The sequence below is a fragment of the Notolepis coatsorum genome, assembly GCF_963971535.1.
Source record: "Notolepis coatsorum genome assembly, chromosome: 17".
NCBI classification, from domain to species: domain Eukaryota; kingdom Metazoa; phylum Chordata; class Actinopteri; order Aulopiformes; family Paralepididae; genus Notolepis; species Notolepis coatsorum.
Window position 1 is genome coordinate 16,873,035 of NC_140181.1, and position 15,698 is coordinate 16,888,732.

General features: G+C 50.7%; 1 protein-coding gene across 1 annotated transcript in view; it reads left to right on the forward strand.

Moving 5' to 3' along the window:
• Positions 1–13,367, forward strand: part of LOC311243947 (solute carrier family 26 member 9-like) — a gene marked incomplete at both ends in the record, with an annotated part of 79,239 nt that extends 65,872 nt beyond the window's left edge. The window contains one exon of the mRNA XM_084333354.1: positions 13,170–13,367. Coding sequence (XP_084189480.1) covers positions 13,170–13,367 — 198 coding nt within the window. The remainder of the gene's footprint in view (positions 1–13,169) is intronic.
• Between the last annotated feature and the right edge of the window lie 2,331 nt (positions 13,368–15,698).

A 15,698-nucleotide genomic window follows, 5' to 3' on the forward strand; every position in this document is an offset into this window, starting at 1 on the left:
GTAGTGAAAGGTTAACCGTCTGTAGTGTGGTAGTGAAAGGGTTAACCATTTGGTAGTGTGGTAGTGAAAGGGTTAAGCAGGTGGTCTGCAGGTCCCCCAGGAAACGTTGAGCACCAAACACGTGCCGGTGTACTTTTCTGCACCAATTTATGCCTTTTCTGCACCAATTTATGCCTTTTCTGCACCAATTTATGCCTTTTCTGCACCAATTTATGGTGGAAATGTCTTCGTTTATGTAAAGGAAAAGACAACATTCAGGTACCTGCTGACACAGATATAATGGAATATAATGCAGTGAGGCTCTAAAATAGTTGGTTAATATATAGTTACAGGTAAGATGGATATACAAATGTTTTGACCCCCTTATTTTATTTTATATTTATTTATTTACCTTTTTTGGGGAGGGGGTTTTTCAAGTCAAGTCGAGAGTTTTATTTGTCACGGCATACAAGCATACAGTGAAATGCAGGGGGTCATGCCCGCAGCGATGTGCAACACAAGTAATAAGACGGGAATGAGAATAGGACATTTGTGCAATAATACAATGTGCAATAATACAATGCAATAATACAAGTAATAACAGGTATGTACATAAAGTTTACAAGAGCATGGTAGGACATGCTAAGGTCCTGCGATAGTGCAATACAGTTATATTATCGTATAGCTTACGCTCTGCTCGTAGTGGAACCTTATCCCTTTCAATCTAATTCTGAATAAAATTTCTCCACATGTACACACCCATCCGCCTGGCCACACCCACATCCGCTCCTCTACATATAGACGTGGCCATACTAACAGCTCCTTCCCTATTTTCACCACCGACAAGTGTCTGTATACACCACTTGAGTTTAGTGCCGAAATAGTTGTTGGAAAGGAGCTACGTGGACATTGTATCTTATTTTTCTCTCTTGCGCCAATTTATGAGAAAAGCTAAGTCATAATGTCTGCACCTTTGGGGGTTCGAGCGCTCACAACGCCACCCTTAAGCAGCGCTTCTCCATTGCCGCATCCGCCGTGCGTCGTGGGGCTGCTCTGACTGAACTGTGGAACAGCATCCCCACCTCCATTAGGCTCGCCCCCTCGATAGATGCCTTCAAATCGAGGCTCAAAACCCACTTCTACCTACTAGCCTTTCCCGTTCACTGACTCATGCCCTGTTTTTCTATGTGTTTGCCTGTGTGCCCTCCCATAAAACGGAGTGTGATTGTTGTCTATATGTATCTTGTGTATTTACCCTCTGTACAGCACTTTGGTTGACACGCGTCATGTGAAATGTGCTTTATAAATAAATTTGATTGATTGATTGACTCCACGGTCATTGTCTGCCCATTCTTCCCTTCAATGGAGGCCTACGTGAAACAGGGACAGGTAATCTCCCGCATCACTGGCCTTACCCCCGCCTACGTGCCAGTCACGCGGGCGGCGGGTTTGGTCCAGGGACTAAAGGACGGGGCTTGATAGCCCGATGACATCCATACTTTGTGCCGAAGTGGTGGTGGAGCCGTTGCGGAAGCCGGTTCCCCAAGGGAAATCGGCTAGGCAGATGGCTAATTGGAGTGACCAGGCGTACATCGCGCGACTCAGAGCCTAGCTGCGACTTCCAACATTGCGCAGCTAGCGTGCTACATGTCGGGGATGATGGCGGGCGGGTCGGTATTGGATGACCATCAATATCTTCACGCCCAGGCGGCTGGAGCCATCCTGCACCTGACCCAGCTGCAGGCGATAGCCGCGGGGAAGGAGTGCGCCCTGGCCACTCTATCCCAGCGCCACCTGTGGCTGGAGCAGGCGCGGGTGCCGGAACAGAAGAGGATTCCCCTGCTCACGGCCCCCCTCTCCGATGCTGGGCTGTTCGGGTCGGCCATGCAACAAATGACGGCTGCCTGCAGAGAGATGGAGGAGGAGCGCTCTGTGCTCCAACCCCATTTCCCCCGACCCGATGCCACCGGTGATGGCCGACGGAAACAACGCCGGCAGAGGACCACGACCGTTGCCTCCGCCACCACCGCCGCCGCTGCTGGGCCTTCATCAAAGAAGGCCAGTAGTGGAGGGAGTGCCTCGTCCGCCGCAGCCAGCCGCTCCACGCCCGGAGGTAACGGTAGGGATCGACGTGACCAGGTTTCCCAGAACCGTCCCTCCGGGCCGGCTCCCCGTGGGGGCAAACACAGCGCTGCACGCGGCAGGCGCCGCTAGTGACTCTCCCTGTTTACCCCTGTCCCCTTCCCCTCCCCAACATATAATTTTGTTACTAAATAAAAGGTCCCTCCTGGTGGGTGACTGTTTTTTGTTACAAACTGTGTGTTTATTCACTGTTATATATTGGGGATACGATGTGTAAACCCTCACCTAGCTGTGGGGTTGTGTGTTGCTTAGAGAGTAGGACAGTTTTCTTGAAAATAGTTTCTGGTCGCTATATATATGTGTGCTTAGCAAGGCCTGTTGCTAGCACTCGGTCGAAAGACTTGTCTTCCCTCATCATGAAGAAGACTGTGTTCTTCTTGCAATGGTAAACTTTACCGTTTTCATCTGAGGGAGTTGTGTGTATTCTGTTACGTTGGAAACATGGCATCGAGTCCACAACTTGGTTAGAGTGTTGCCTACAGAAGTGCTCATATATGTAGCTTGTACCGAGGTCTTTGACCCTCTCTTTAAACGTCTGTGTTTTTCTTTAGACATAAACACGGGTGACGTGTTTCGCACATGAGCCTAAAGCCTTGTATATAAAACCTGTTCGCAAACGAGTTGTCGTCTGTGGCTGGCGTGCATTTGGTTCCATCCGCGAACTCGCTGACGCCACTGGAGCTTGTCTGAAACATACCCCAGTCGACGTCATCAAGTGTGTCCTGTAGCGCTGTCTCTGATTGGTCGGACCACTTATTTACCTCACATGACAGGACGGTGTCACGTGATCTCTGCCTGTAGGCAGGAATAAGCAATATGGAGTCGTGGTCTGATGTACTCGATTCTCCAGCTAAAGGAGGGGCCGGTACTGCCCTGTAACCGGCTTTGAATGGGGTGTAGCAATGGTCCAGCGTATCTTCTTTCATATTAGCTATATCTTTTGAGGGGGACAAATGTATCTCTTCTCAATATTGAGGGGGATGTGTCCCCTGCAAGCCCCCCCTTAAGCTACACCTATGTATGGATACCGCAGTCTCGGGTCCACATCCAAAAGGACACTGAACAGCTACTTCCACCGGGAAAACAAACTACTGACAAAAGCACAAAAGCACCTTAACCCTTTCACTACCACACTACAGAAGGTTAACCCTTTCACTACCACACTATTGCCGTGTGGCAGTGAAAGGGTTAACCTTCCCTATTGTCGCAGTGAAAGGGTTAAACCATTTGGTAGTGCGGCAGTGAAAGCTGCAAGGGCCCACATGTGGGCCCTTTTGAGGACGATTTGCCCACAGGCACTTTGGCGACCTCTAGTGGCTCGGGTGTGCATATATTTCAATACAATATACATATCGAATTAAAGCGCCATTTGTTCCCTGTCGATAACCCTTTCAGGTGACAAAATCCGTTCAGCGGTTCTCGAGTTACATGCCGATATTTGAGGCTTGCGCAAAGTACACGATATTGCACACAATACTACTCCCGACTCTTGGGGCTCTAGTTCCGTCAATCATTTAGCGATCTCGAAAATGATTGGACAGGGTTGTAGCCAATGAGTGTGGCTTTCCAATGATACCCCACCTGGAGATGAAAAACTCACGAGCGAAAACAGGAAGAGAAAAACCGCCGAATGAATTGAAGTCTATGAGAAAACTGAGCTTTTCTTTTGTACACAGTTTACCAAAATCACTCCTAATCACAAATTTCTGAATGGATCTTTATGAAATTTGGACATGTACTACATAAGGCATCAGTCTATGGATTCCGGGAGTTTAAGCCATATGAATTTCTGGGGAAATACTACTTCTGGACTACTAACTACTACAGAAAAACTTGAGTAACAAGTTTTTCTACAACTCAAGTTCAGACCTATGTTACTCTATTTCATTAGCACTAAAAGTGATATACATGTAAAAAACATATACCTTGTATTGCATAGTTTGTTTGTGTATTGTAGAAGTAGAAGTAGAAAGCTTTATTGTCATTGCACAATACATTGTTTGTGTATTGATAATTAAGTACTTCTCTTCTATTCTATTCATATATAATGCTTATTACATGTATTTATTGCTCCTATGCCCACTACAAACACGGGAACTCTCTAACCCCTGTCCCCGTCTCCCTGTGAGTGGATGTCTCGTGGTGATGGCCAAGTTGGTGCGACCGTGCGATCTATGGATGATCTATATATATATACATACACACCAACTATTCGCCTGTTTTATTCTCCACCCATCGATCATCCATAGCCATGGAGCTCAGAAGTGCCTGCTCTTTGAAATGATCAACCAGTTGCAAATATTTGATATAATATTAAGATCACATTCATCTTTTTTAGCTGCCATTACCAGGTGAGTTTTCCCAGTATCAAATCAAATACAAAATGTATTTGTAAGGCCAGACAACACACATTAATGTCCCCATGGGCCAGACACGTCTTCGTTAAACAAGTCAAGAAGAAACATCGCAATAAATCAAGAGAAAAACAACAAAATACAATTTAAAATAAATAAATGCAACACTCCGAGACATACCCCACGTGAAGGTAAAGAAAAACTCACTAAAAACCCAGCAATAGGAAAAAAGCACCACAGGCAATGTGGAGGGGAGAAACCTTAGAAGGGCCGTTCAAGGGGTGGATCTCCCTTCTTAGATGTCGGTGATAGTAGTTGTAACTGAGGGGTACAATTCCCTGACTGTATTACTAGATATGATACTTACTACCACTACCTTTGTACTTAATATTCGGCCACCCAGTACTCGGCATAAATATATTATGATGAACACTGTCACGTAGATGAAACGGATCCAACACAAATGCACGAACCAGAAATAGGTCTCTATTTCTACGTCGGCACCGGTGATCACTTTGCTTACGCGGCCGGCCGGCCACATAGCTCTGGGCAGTGATTGATCAATAATCATGACGACTGTTCCTTCTGTCAAATTGTCTCTCTCCTTTTCCCACTTCTGGCGGGTCTGTAGAGACGGTAGGTAGTGCAGTAGGAAACTGCTCCAAAACTTGTCGGCTAATACTTGACTGTACCTCCACCTTCGTCGGCCGTTCGCTTCTTCAGGCCGGTACATTGTCTGGGGTAATGCAGGATCTAGCCGCCCCATCAGGAGTGTGTTGGGGTCTGCGGAGATAACAGTGCTCAATCCACAGAACACAGGCTTCTTATTCTCAGCCTCCTCCTGACTGGCTTCCCTCGGGATAGGCGTGGGCCACTGTCCTTCCGGGAGTCTTAGGAATGCGGGGCCGTCACTGTAAGCATTGTGACGGGTGAGGTCATCCAGGGGCATCCCCCGGGTGATGACGTCAGCTGGGTTCTGTTTTGTATCAACGTAGCGCCACTCTGTTTCTCCGGTTAACTCTTCGGTTAAGTCTTGAATCTCGGTGACTCTGACTCCCACGAAGACTTTGTACTTGCATGAGTCCGATTTGATCCAGGCGAGTACTGTCGTGGAATCTGACCACAGGATTGTTCTAGACACCGGTATGGTGAGCTCACGTTGGATGAGCGTGGCTAGGTGCGCTCCGGCTAAGGCTGCGCAGAGCTCTAGGCGTGGGATAGATTGTTGCTTGCGTGGGGCTATTCTCGAGCGGGCGAGGACAAATGCTGTGTAGATCTCTCCCCCCTTTTCTTGGGCCCGCAAGTAGGCTACTGATCCGTATGCGACCTCTGAGGCGTCACTGAAGACGTGTAAGTCCATTTTACATGTCTCTGGCCTCACCGTGGGTGGGAAGTAGCTTCGGCGCATATTAACGCCTGGGAGTGAGTGGAGCTCCATCTCCCACTCTCTCCAGGTGGATGCAAGGTGTGCGGGAATGGGGTCGTCCCAGCCCTGGTCCTTGTCCCACAATGCTCGTACAATCATTTTTGCCCTGGTGGTGTACGGTAGAATACATCCTAGCGGGTCATATTGTCGGGCGAGTGTTGTGTACACACTCCGTCTGGTGGTCGGCGCCGCCGCCGGCCTTCCCTGCTCCGTAGTCAGGGGCTTGTGTCTGTAGTGAAGCGAATCTGTTTTGAATCGCCACACCAATCCCAGGGTCATCTCCTGGGCTTCTCCCGGGATTGTAGCCATCCAGGTCTCGCTGCTGGCTGCCTTGTCCTCGGAGGAGAGGCTGCGCAGTACTTGCGGATCGCTGCTGGCCCACTGCCTGAGATCAAAGCCGCCTTTGATCAATGAGGCGCGGAGTTTAATCAGGAGAGCCTCGGCTTCTTCCTGGGTTGAAAGGCTTTGTAGACAGTTGTCTACGTAGAAGCTGTTCTTTACGCTGTGTCGGACCTCTTCGTCCGCTGCTGGGTCCTCTGCTACATGTTTCTGTAGTGCAAATGTAGCACAGCAGGGGCTGCACGTCGTTCCGAAGGGGAGGACTTCCCATTGGTAGATGGCTGGGTGCTCATCTCCTGGCTTCTCTCTCCATAGGAACCGTAACAGGGGCTTGTCCTCCTCTACTAATCTCACCTGCAGGAACATTCCTTTAATGTCCCCGCTGATGGCCACCTTTTCCTGGCGGAAGCGGAGTAGAACGCCGAGTAGGGAGGGGCCGAGTGTGGGACCGGGCAGTAACTCTTTATTCAGATTTTGGGATCCGATCTGGTAGCTGCAGTTAAATACTATGCGGTCTTTACCGTTGTGATGGACCTTGTGGTGAGGCACGTACCACGATTCAGTGGTCTGGTCAGCCTCTTTAATGTCCATCTTTGTGACGTGTCCCGCTGTGATGAGCTTCTCAATCTCAGCGCGGTATACACTCTCTTGGGCGGGGTTCTTGGCTAAGCGCCGCTCCGTGTTCAGCAGGTACCGTTCTGTGGCGTCTGTCTTGGCGTGGAAAGTAGGCATTCCTTCTCGCCGCAGGAGTGGCGTGGCGTATCTCAACACGCCGTTGACCGGGACTCTCTTGGTCCCTGTCTCGAGGAGGTGAATGGCGTAAATGTCATCTTTAGAGCGAATGTCTTTCCTTCCGTTCTTAAAGGGCATTTGTTCCAAGGTCCATAGCCGCTCTACGTGTTGCAGGAGTGCGGTTTCTCCCTCTGTGACTCGGGAGTGGAGACATCTAGTGGCTGTACTTCGGTTGAGAGATTTGGCGAGCGGGCCTTGGAGAGTCCATCCCAAACGGGTCTCGACTGCTGCAGGACAGCCTCGGGGTCCGGTATGAACCCGGTCTATCGGGACAATGAGGTCTGCATGGTCGGAGCCTATCAACAGGGTCGGCATAGCATTGTCTATGAGCGGGATCGGTAACTTGCGCAGATGTGCATATTTCTCCATCAGCTTGGCGACGGGGTATATGTACCGCGACAGTCCTATTTCTTGGCTGGTGAAAGCGTCTGTAATCTGGTACCGTCGCTCAGGCTGGCCGCTTGCTGCGATAGAGAATGAGACATTCTCGCCCTTTATCGTCTTCAAATCTCGTCTTATTGTCCGAATTGTCATTTGGGTTTCGCTTCCCCGCAGCCCTAGCTGGGCCGCAGCGGAGGCGAGCAGAAGGGTCTTCTCTGACCCGTCATCGAGGACGGCGTAAGTGTCCAGGACTTTATTCTGGTAGCTTAGTGTCACACGCACTACTTTTAGGAGTACTCGGGCTCCACTGCTGCTGGCGGGATCGATGTACATGACGCTCGCTTTGCTGCTGGATGGTGCGGGTGAAGGGCGCCGTCTGTTACTGTCGTGAAGTATGTCCAGATGGGCTCCATCGCACTTGGTGCACCTTTTCTTTAAGCGGCATTCGGCTGCCATGTGTGAGCGCGCACAGCGAAAACAGCGCTTGTTGGACTTTATCCATTGACTTGCTTCCTCCGCGTTCAGCTTGGGGAAGGAGTCACATTGCGCTAGCCAGTGTTCTTTCTCACAGTAGGGGCACACTATCTTCCACTTCTCCGTTCTGGAGGGGGTACTGTGGCTCCTGCTGCTCGGTACTGACTCCGATTGGTGCATCACAGTCACCGATCTTCTTCCATCATTTAGTCGTCTGGTTCCTTCTCTGGAGCCAGGGGTGCTCCGTCCGAATGTATCTAGCCGTAGGCTGCTGACTTCTCTCGCCAGGAAGTCTGCTAGATCGAGGAGGTTCGGTTCGGGGCCATTCGGGTCTCGGTGGTCTCTCTGCCGCCTAAAACGCTCCTGTCGAGCGGGCGGCAGCTTCTCCAAGATCCTTTCCACATTTGAGTTGGCGTAAAGTTCATGCCTCCCCTTCTCTCTCTGCGCTCCCAACATCCCTACCAGGGACTGCACTCTGATGGACAGGTCGTCCAGTGCTCGATTGTCTATTGCTGGGGGTAAGCGGTCGATGTGTCGGATCTCCTGGATCACGTAATCCCATATGCGCCCATACCTCTGGTCCAATGCTACCAGCGCTGCTGTGTATGGGGTGGTGGAAGTCGCGTAGGCGAGCGCTATATTATGTGCGCGGGGTACCTTTAAGTGCTTCAGTAGGATGGCGTATTTATGGCGTTCATCCAATACATCCACCAACATGGTCTCCAGACACATGCGGAGTTCTGTATACTGGGCCCGGTTCTCTTGGGTGAAGTCGGGTACCATAGGCGTGCCAATGTATGACGCTGACTGTGGATACATCGGCGAGCGTTGGGGGAGAGGCCTCCTAGGCGAGTCTCCTCCCGCTCCTTGGTATGGGCTGGTACCGGCAGTGTACCATGGCCCGCTTGTCCAGGTGCTGTTCCTCGGTGCGGGTCGTGCGTCGTGCTCACCCGTGTATAGAGTCGGGGGTCTGTAGCGCAGCTCCGCGGGAGTATAGCCTGGGCTGTACCGGACCTCCTGGTCCGGTAGAGTACTGTGCTGTCGTCGGGCGTGGTTCTCCTCCTCTTCCTCTTCGTCTTCAGTTAGGTCATCCAGTGCTTGTAGTCTCTGGTTTAGCCTCTCCACAGGATATGCTGCTCCTTCCCGGTTGCTAGGTCTCGCTTGGACCGGTGGGGGGAGGTGGTCTGTGGGGGGTATAGACCTCGTCTGTTGGTCAAGTTCAGGGTTGTTTACTCGGCTAGGGGATGCCGCCCTGGGGGTGTGTCTAGACGAGTTCCTGGAGCCTCTGGCGGAGGGAGAGGGTGTTGTCCGTCTGATCAGCTGTTCTATTAGTTGCGCTTGCTGTCTGTCGCGCTCTGCGTCCCGTAGAGCACCAGCAGCTTCTCGCTGGCTGTCTGCTCGGTCTCGGGCCACATTCTCTTCCCTCTGAATGCGTCTTATTTCTAGACGTATATGCTCTTCTTCGCTCCGCTGCTGGATCTGCAGTCGGTCGCGTTCAGCAGCGGCGTTCAGGCTGATGAGGAAGGCCTGCTGTAGGGTCCTCTCTGCCTCGCTGGGAGAAGGCGGTTGTATAGGGGAGCCTTCCCTCGGGGTACTCCTTGCGGAGCCTTGGAGCTCTATCTCCACGGTGCTCTCCCCGTCTTCTTCCGTGCCGAGTTCTCTCTCGGTAGCGTTGTATTCCTCCCGGGACTCATCGGGGACTACTTCTTCAGTACTGGCGGGGTGTGAAGTCATGTCTGGTTCCCACTGGTCCCCACCGTGAACTTGGTCAGTTACATTAGAACCCGTAGGGGCCTCTATGGTCGGGGTAGTCTGGGCGTTGGGGTTAGACATACTTTTACTTTCTAGTTTTACCGCGTTTACTGTTAGTAGAAGACTAGGTTGTTGACTGACAGCGTAAGCCTCTAAGTACTGAGGGAGCCGTCGTTCGCGCTGCGGGCGTTGGTTAGGAGGATCGTTTCGTGGAGTGTTCATCATAGGCCATTTCAATATTAATAACACTATATTAATATTACACTGATTACCCTCCGGCTCGAAGGACCAATTGTAACTGAGGGGTACAATTCCCTGACTGTATTACTAGATATGATACTTACTACCACTACCTTTGTACTTAATATTCGGCCACCCAGTACTCGGCATAAATATATTATGATGAACACTGTCACGTAGATGAAACGGATCCAACACAAATGCACGAACCAGAAATAGGTCTCTATTTCTACACAGCGATGGTGTGTAGAGCAAGCACTTAATCAAATCAACCACATTTATGAATGGGAATTAGTATGCACTTCCATGGCAAGAGTATTCGTCGGTATATCAATAGAGAATGTCCAATCTCTGAAGGCGCAGGTGGTACATATACGACCTGGAATAGTTAAGGAATAACAGCAATGATACTTTAATGATTATAGGCTGGATACACTAGGGGGGGGTTAATCCGGTCGCTTGTAAGCCGACAGGAGTAGGAAGGGGGGGGGGGTAGAGTCCGGCTGCCTCATCCGGCCAAGGGTATCCCAGGTGAACCCACTGTAGTGCCGTTCAATGCGCCGGCGATCCTTGGACCGCAGATGAAAGCAGATGGACTCTTTGTGGGCCGGCGTCCTCCGGTCCACGGAGGAGAGACGTGAAGCGACCTCGTCTTGCAGAGCGCCTCCTCACCTTGCGTCCTCTCCAGGGGGGGGGGGGGGGGGTTCCCAACACACGGCTGTGTCGGGGGTCTTTATCCATGGAATAATCAACGTATACAAAGCATAATCCGTGCCTGGGAAGGCGGGCTGTCGTCGGTAGAATAATCCGGTATACAGGTCCACTCGCTCGTCGGCTCTGGGGCTCCTCGGGTGCAATCTCACATGGGGTCGATCATCCTGGATAAACAGCCAGTTGTCTGCCCGAAACGATGGGGTGCTGACTACGGTAGTATTCTCACCGCACGAAGCACTATATATTAACAGACTATTATTAGCTTAATAGACTACGTCCAACTCGACGATATAGTGCCAAATATGACTATTCAAATATTAATATACACGATGTCTCAATACCGATGGTAGGCCGAACTTGGCCTTACTCCCACACGTGGCGTCGCGGGGAGGCTTTACGTCTGTGACTCTATTGGAGGGTAAGAAACTGGACTGAAAAGGAAGTCCTACTTTAGTAGCGCAGTATATATACGCACTATGAACAAATAGTCCCATTAGTGGTGCGGTAGCCAGATTCCTACGCGGAACTAGGACTTGTTCGTACATGTTGAGCGGTACGTTTGAACTGGGTCTGGGGGGTATGGCAGCCTGGCACCAAGGTCTCGACCAATAGTAGAATGGAGACTATTATGGGATGTTCAGTAGGCTAGAATGGATATTCAATGCATATTGTACAAGGAATATACAAGGGATATCAAGGAATATTAGAGAATATACAAATACAATTAAATATATATATACAAATAAATATATATATTCGGTTTAATCTGGCCCTTCACAACAGTAGTGTTGCTATAAAACAGGTGAAACAGTTGGTAAGTATGTACATATACGTGTAATGAAAGACAAATATGTACATGCAATAGCAACTGGGGTACATAAGAACATTTTGAAAGATTGAAATTAGAATAGAGCTGATAACGGGGGGGGGGGGGGCAGGAGAAACCACTCAGAATAGGTCAAGGCAGAGCAGGTATGGTTCGATGCTGCAGGTCAGACAGAAGGTGGATTGAAGCTGATCCATGATCTCAGTGGTGCACATGACTAATGTGGGGGTAGAACAGTCACTGCAATCTTGGCCATCACCCCGAGACAGCCACCACCAGTATAAAGGTTTAAAAATATGTTAAACATCTCCAAGTTGATTATTGCATTGGTCATAGATAGAATATAAGATATTCTATGTGGATGTGTGAAGTTTAGAGACATTTAGAGACTAATTAAATTTGTTATTTTGGTGGGGACTGTCATTTGAACCACACACAAGACTCGAGTGTTTGTTGAAATGCCTATTTCCTTTATCCTACATGCTTGAGTTGTCACATCAGATATCGCACACACTGCACAGTTTCACCCGATTAAAATGCCCAAGCTATTAAACACATTATCCCAGTCCCCAGTCATCCACCCCCACGTCTTTGAGGGGTAATTACTGTGCACCTGCAACAGTCATCATCTCGGCTGCCTGCAATGACTTCTGACAGCCACAGGATGGCACTGTGACTTAATCAGTAAAACCCCACTGAGCTTGGTCTGGCAAAAAAAAAAAAAAAAAGTCTCACATTCAGCTAAAAGGCAAAACCAAGAGAGAAAAGTTGCAAAAGCTGCAACTGAGGCTATATATATATATATATATATATATATATATATATATATATATATATATATAAAAAAAAAGTATGACTTTGGACAAAGCTACTGTTGTGACCTCACTTCCTCCTGTGATCCATGTATATCTACAGAGTGACGCTGAGCAGGGACCTTCATCAGCTCAGCGGCCAAGATGCAAATGGAGAGGAGGAGGCGGGCGAAGCTAAGGCCTTTATTAATGACACTAAGCACCCCCCCCCCCTCCCTTCCCCTGAGAGGCGCGGTGCGGCACATCGAGTGCCTCCCGTCTCGAACGGCCCCTCCGCCCGCCCGGACGAGCACTCAACTCCTTAAACGATGCCGACTCGATGACAACGACAAGAGACATTATGTGCTTTCTGCCGAGCATCCAGTTTGATAAGCTACCCCCCCCCCCCCCTCCCCTGTTCTCTCTCTGTTAAATAACCATAAGAAACCATCAGAATGAGAGAGAGAGAGAGAAAAGGGATCCGCGCCGCTTTACATGAGAATGGACGCGCTTGAAAAGCGTTACCTCGCTCTCCCCACGCGCTCCCCGAGCTTTGGCTGTAAATGTCAATTTTATGTCAGATTCATTCTCTGTTCATGCGTGGCGCCTGCTGCAATTGCTTCATCACTTTGCATGAGAATGCTGCTGCGAGAGATGAAACTCAGGGCCTGAACTCCTGTAAATGAAATGTGCCTTGAAGGGACGGACGACCATGAGGAGCAGAACAGACCGGTGGCCCGGGGTTATAGAAACGTGAAATCTTGCATTTCGGCCGTATACGCATCGGCGGTACGAGAGAGAGGCGCCGGCCGGTCTCACGCTGCCCCTCTGCCCTGAGAGAGATGCAGCTTCCTGGTGGGGCCTGGGCTCGGCACGGTGGGTCGGGGGGGGGGGGGGGGGGGGTGTCTCTCCTATGACATGGCCCCCTTGTGGCGCGTTGTCCTCTCTGAGTCGTTCAGGCGGGAGGGGGCGGCTTTCCTCTCTCCGCTGGCTGCTGGCTGCTGGCTGCCCAGGTGGGTCTGACCTGCAGCATCCTAACAGCCCAGGTGGGTCTGACCTGCAGCATCCTAACAGCCCAGGTGGGTCTGACCTGCAGCATCCTAACAGCCCAGGTGGGTCTGACCTGCAGCATCCTAACAGCCCAGGTGGGTCTCTGACCTGCAGCATCCTAACAGCCCAGGTGGGTCTCTGACCTGCAGCATCCTAACAGCCCAGGTGGGTCTGACCTGCAGCATCCTAACAGCCCAGGTGGGTCTGACCTGCAGCATCCTAACAGCCCAGGTGGGTCTGACCTGCAGCATCCTAACAGCCCAGGTGGGTCTGACCTGTAGCATCCTAACAGCCCAGGTGGGTCTGACCTGTAGCATCCTAACAGCCCAGGTGGGTCTGACCTGCAGGTGAACCTTTATTTTGAAGTTTATTCGTGAAGAATTCAACTGCTGTCTGCTGCCTGCTCCACCTCCACCTCCTCCACCATCTCCACCTCCATCTCCACCTCCTCCACCACCTCCATCTCCACCTCCTCCACCTCCATCTCCACCTCTATCTCCTCCACCATCTCCACCTCCACCTCCTCCACCATCTCCACCATCTCCATCTCCTCCACCACCACCATCTCCACCTCCTCCTCCACCATCTCCATCTCCACCTCCACCTCCTCCACCATCTCCATCTCCATCTCCACCTCCATCTCCTCCACCATCTCCATCTCCACCTCCATCTCCTCCACCATCTCCACCTCCATCTCCTCCACCATCTCCACCTCCACCTCCATCTCCTCCACCATCTCCACCTCCACCTCCATCTCCTCCACCATCTCCACCTCCACCTCCATCTCCTCCACCATCTCCACCTCCACCTCCATCTCCTCCACCATCTCCACCTCCACCTCCATCTCCTCCACCATCTCCATCTCCATCTCCACCTCCATCTCCTCCACCATCTCCACCTCCATCTCCTCCACCATCTCCACCTCCACCTCCATCTCCTCCACCATCTCCATCTCCATCTCCACCTCCATCTCCTCCACCATCTCCACCTCCTCCACCATCTCCTCCACCATCTCCACACCTCCACCTCCTCCACCACCTCCACCTCCACACCACCACATCTCCACCTCCACCACCTCCACCTCCACACCTCCACCTCCTCCACCACCTCCACCTCCACACCTCCACCTCCTCCACCACCTCCTCCACCACCTCCACTCCTCCACCTCCTCCACCACCTCCACCTCCACACCTCCACCTCCTCCACCACCTCCACCTCCACACCACCACACCTCCACCTCCACACCACCTCCACCTCCACACCACCACTCAACTCCACCTTGATGACTCGGACTATAGGGTAATGGGGACTCGACTCGGGCTCGTCTTTGGTGACTCGGACTTGGACTCGGACTTGGAACACTGCAGGGGACTCGACTCGACTCGGACTCCAGATTTAGTGACTCGACTACAACACTGGCGTTAGCATGTGCTCTGTCTCGCTCCCACGGCCCCCTCTACCCCCCCCCCCCCCCCCCCCCCTTGATATGGTTTTGAGTATTAGTACCTTGAATTTTTGTAAATTGTTCAGCACTTTGTCAACTGCTGTTGTTTATTAAAATGTGCTATATGAATAAAACGGACTTGACTTGGCCGTTCAGTTTTAACTTCGCAACACCTCTTATGGGAGGGATACAAGTTTTTGACGATTACTTTTTGAAATGTGATTGAAAAAACAGCCTTATATTTTTTATATAAAAGTAATTCAGAGCTTTTCCCAAGCGCTATTCAAGAATAAGACACACACACCTGGAAAAATTGCGGAAAGGAATCCCAACCTGAGCATGCCCCTTCTGGAGTGACGAGGGGAGTGATTCCTGCACCTGGTCCAGGTTCAACCCTGCGACCTCTTGACCTCTCAGTGCCACAAGCAACACATACAGCTCTCCATGCTCCGCACTATGATTTGTTTGATTTATGAACTAATTGCCTGTAATTGCTGCTTAGTACCAAGCTGTCTGTTTCCTGAAGCATATTAGGGCCAGATTTGTATAATGAAGTAATTAGTTCAATTAAGATGTAGAAAATATGGATGGTGGTGGGGGGGGGGGGGAGAAGATGGAGAGAATACTATATTACCGTGAGTGTATTTTCCACCTCGCCGTTGTGACGGCGCTCAAATCACCTCATAAACTAAAAATGCAATCAGAGCTTCTGCACGTCGACATGATTCGATTATTCTCTTAACGTGTCAATATTATGCTTTGCTATTTCTGTCGTGGTTTTCTCTTGGACCTATGAGGTGCTTCACTCTCTCTCTCGCTCTCTGTCTCTCTCTCTCGCTCTCTCTCCATCTCTTTCCCTCTCTGTCTGTCTCTCTCCCTCTCTCTCTCTCCCTGTCTCTCTCTCTCTCTCTCTCTCTCTCTCTCTCTCTGACTCTCTCCCTGTCTCTCTCTCTGTCCCTGTCTCTCTCTCTCTCTGTCTCTCTCTCTCTCTCTC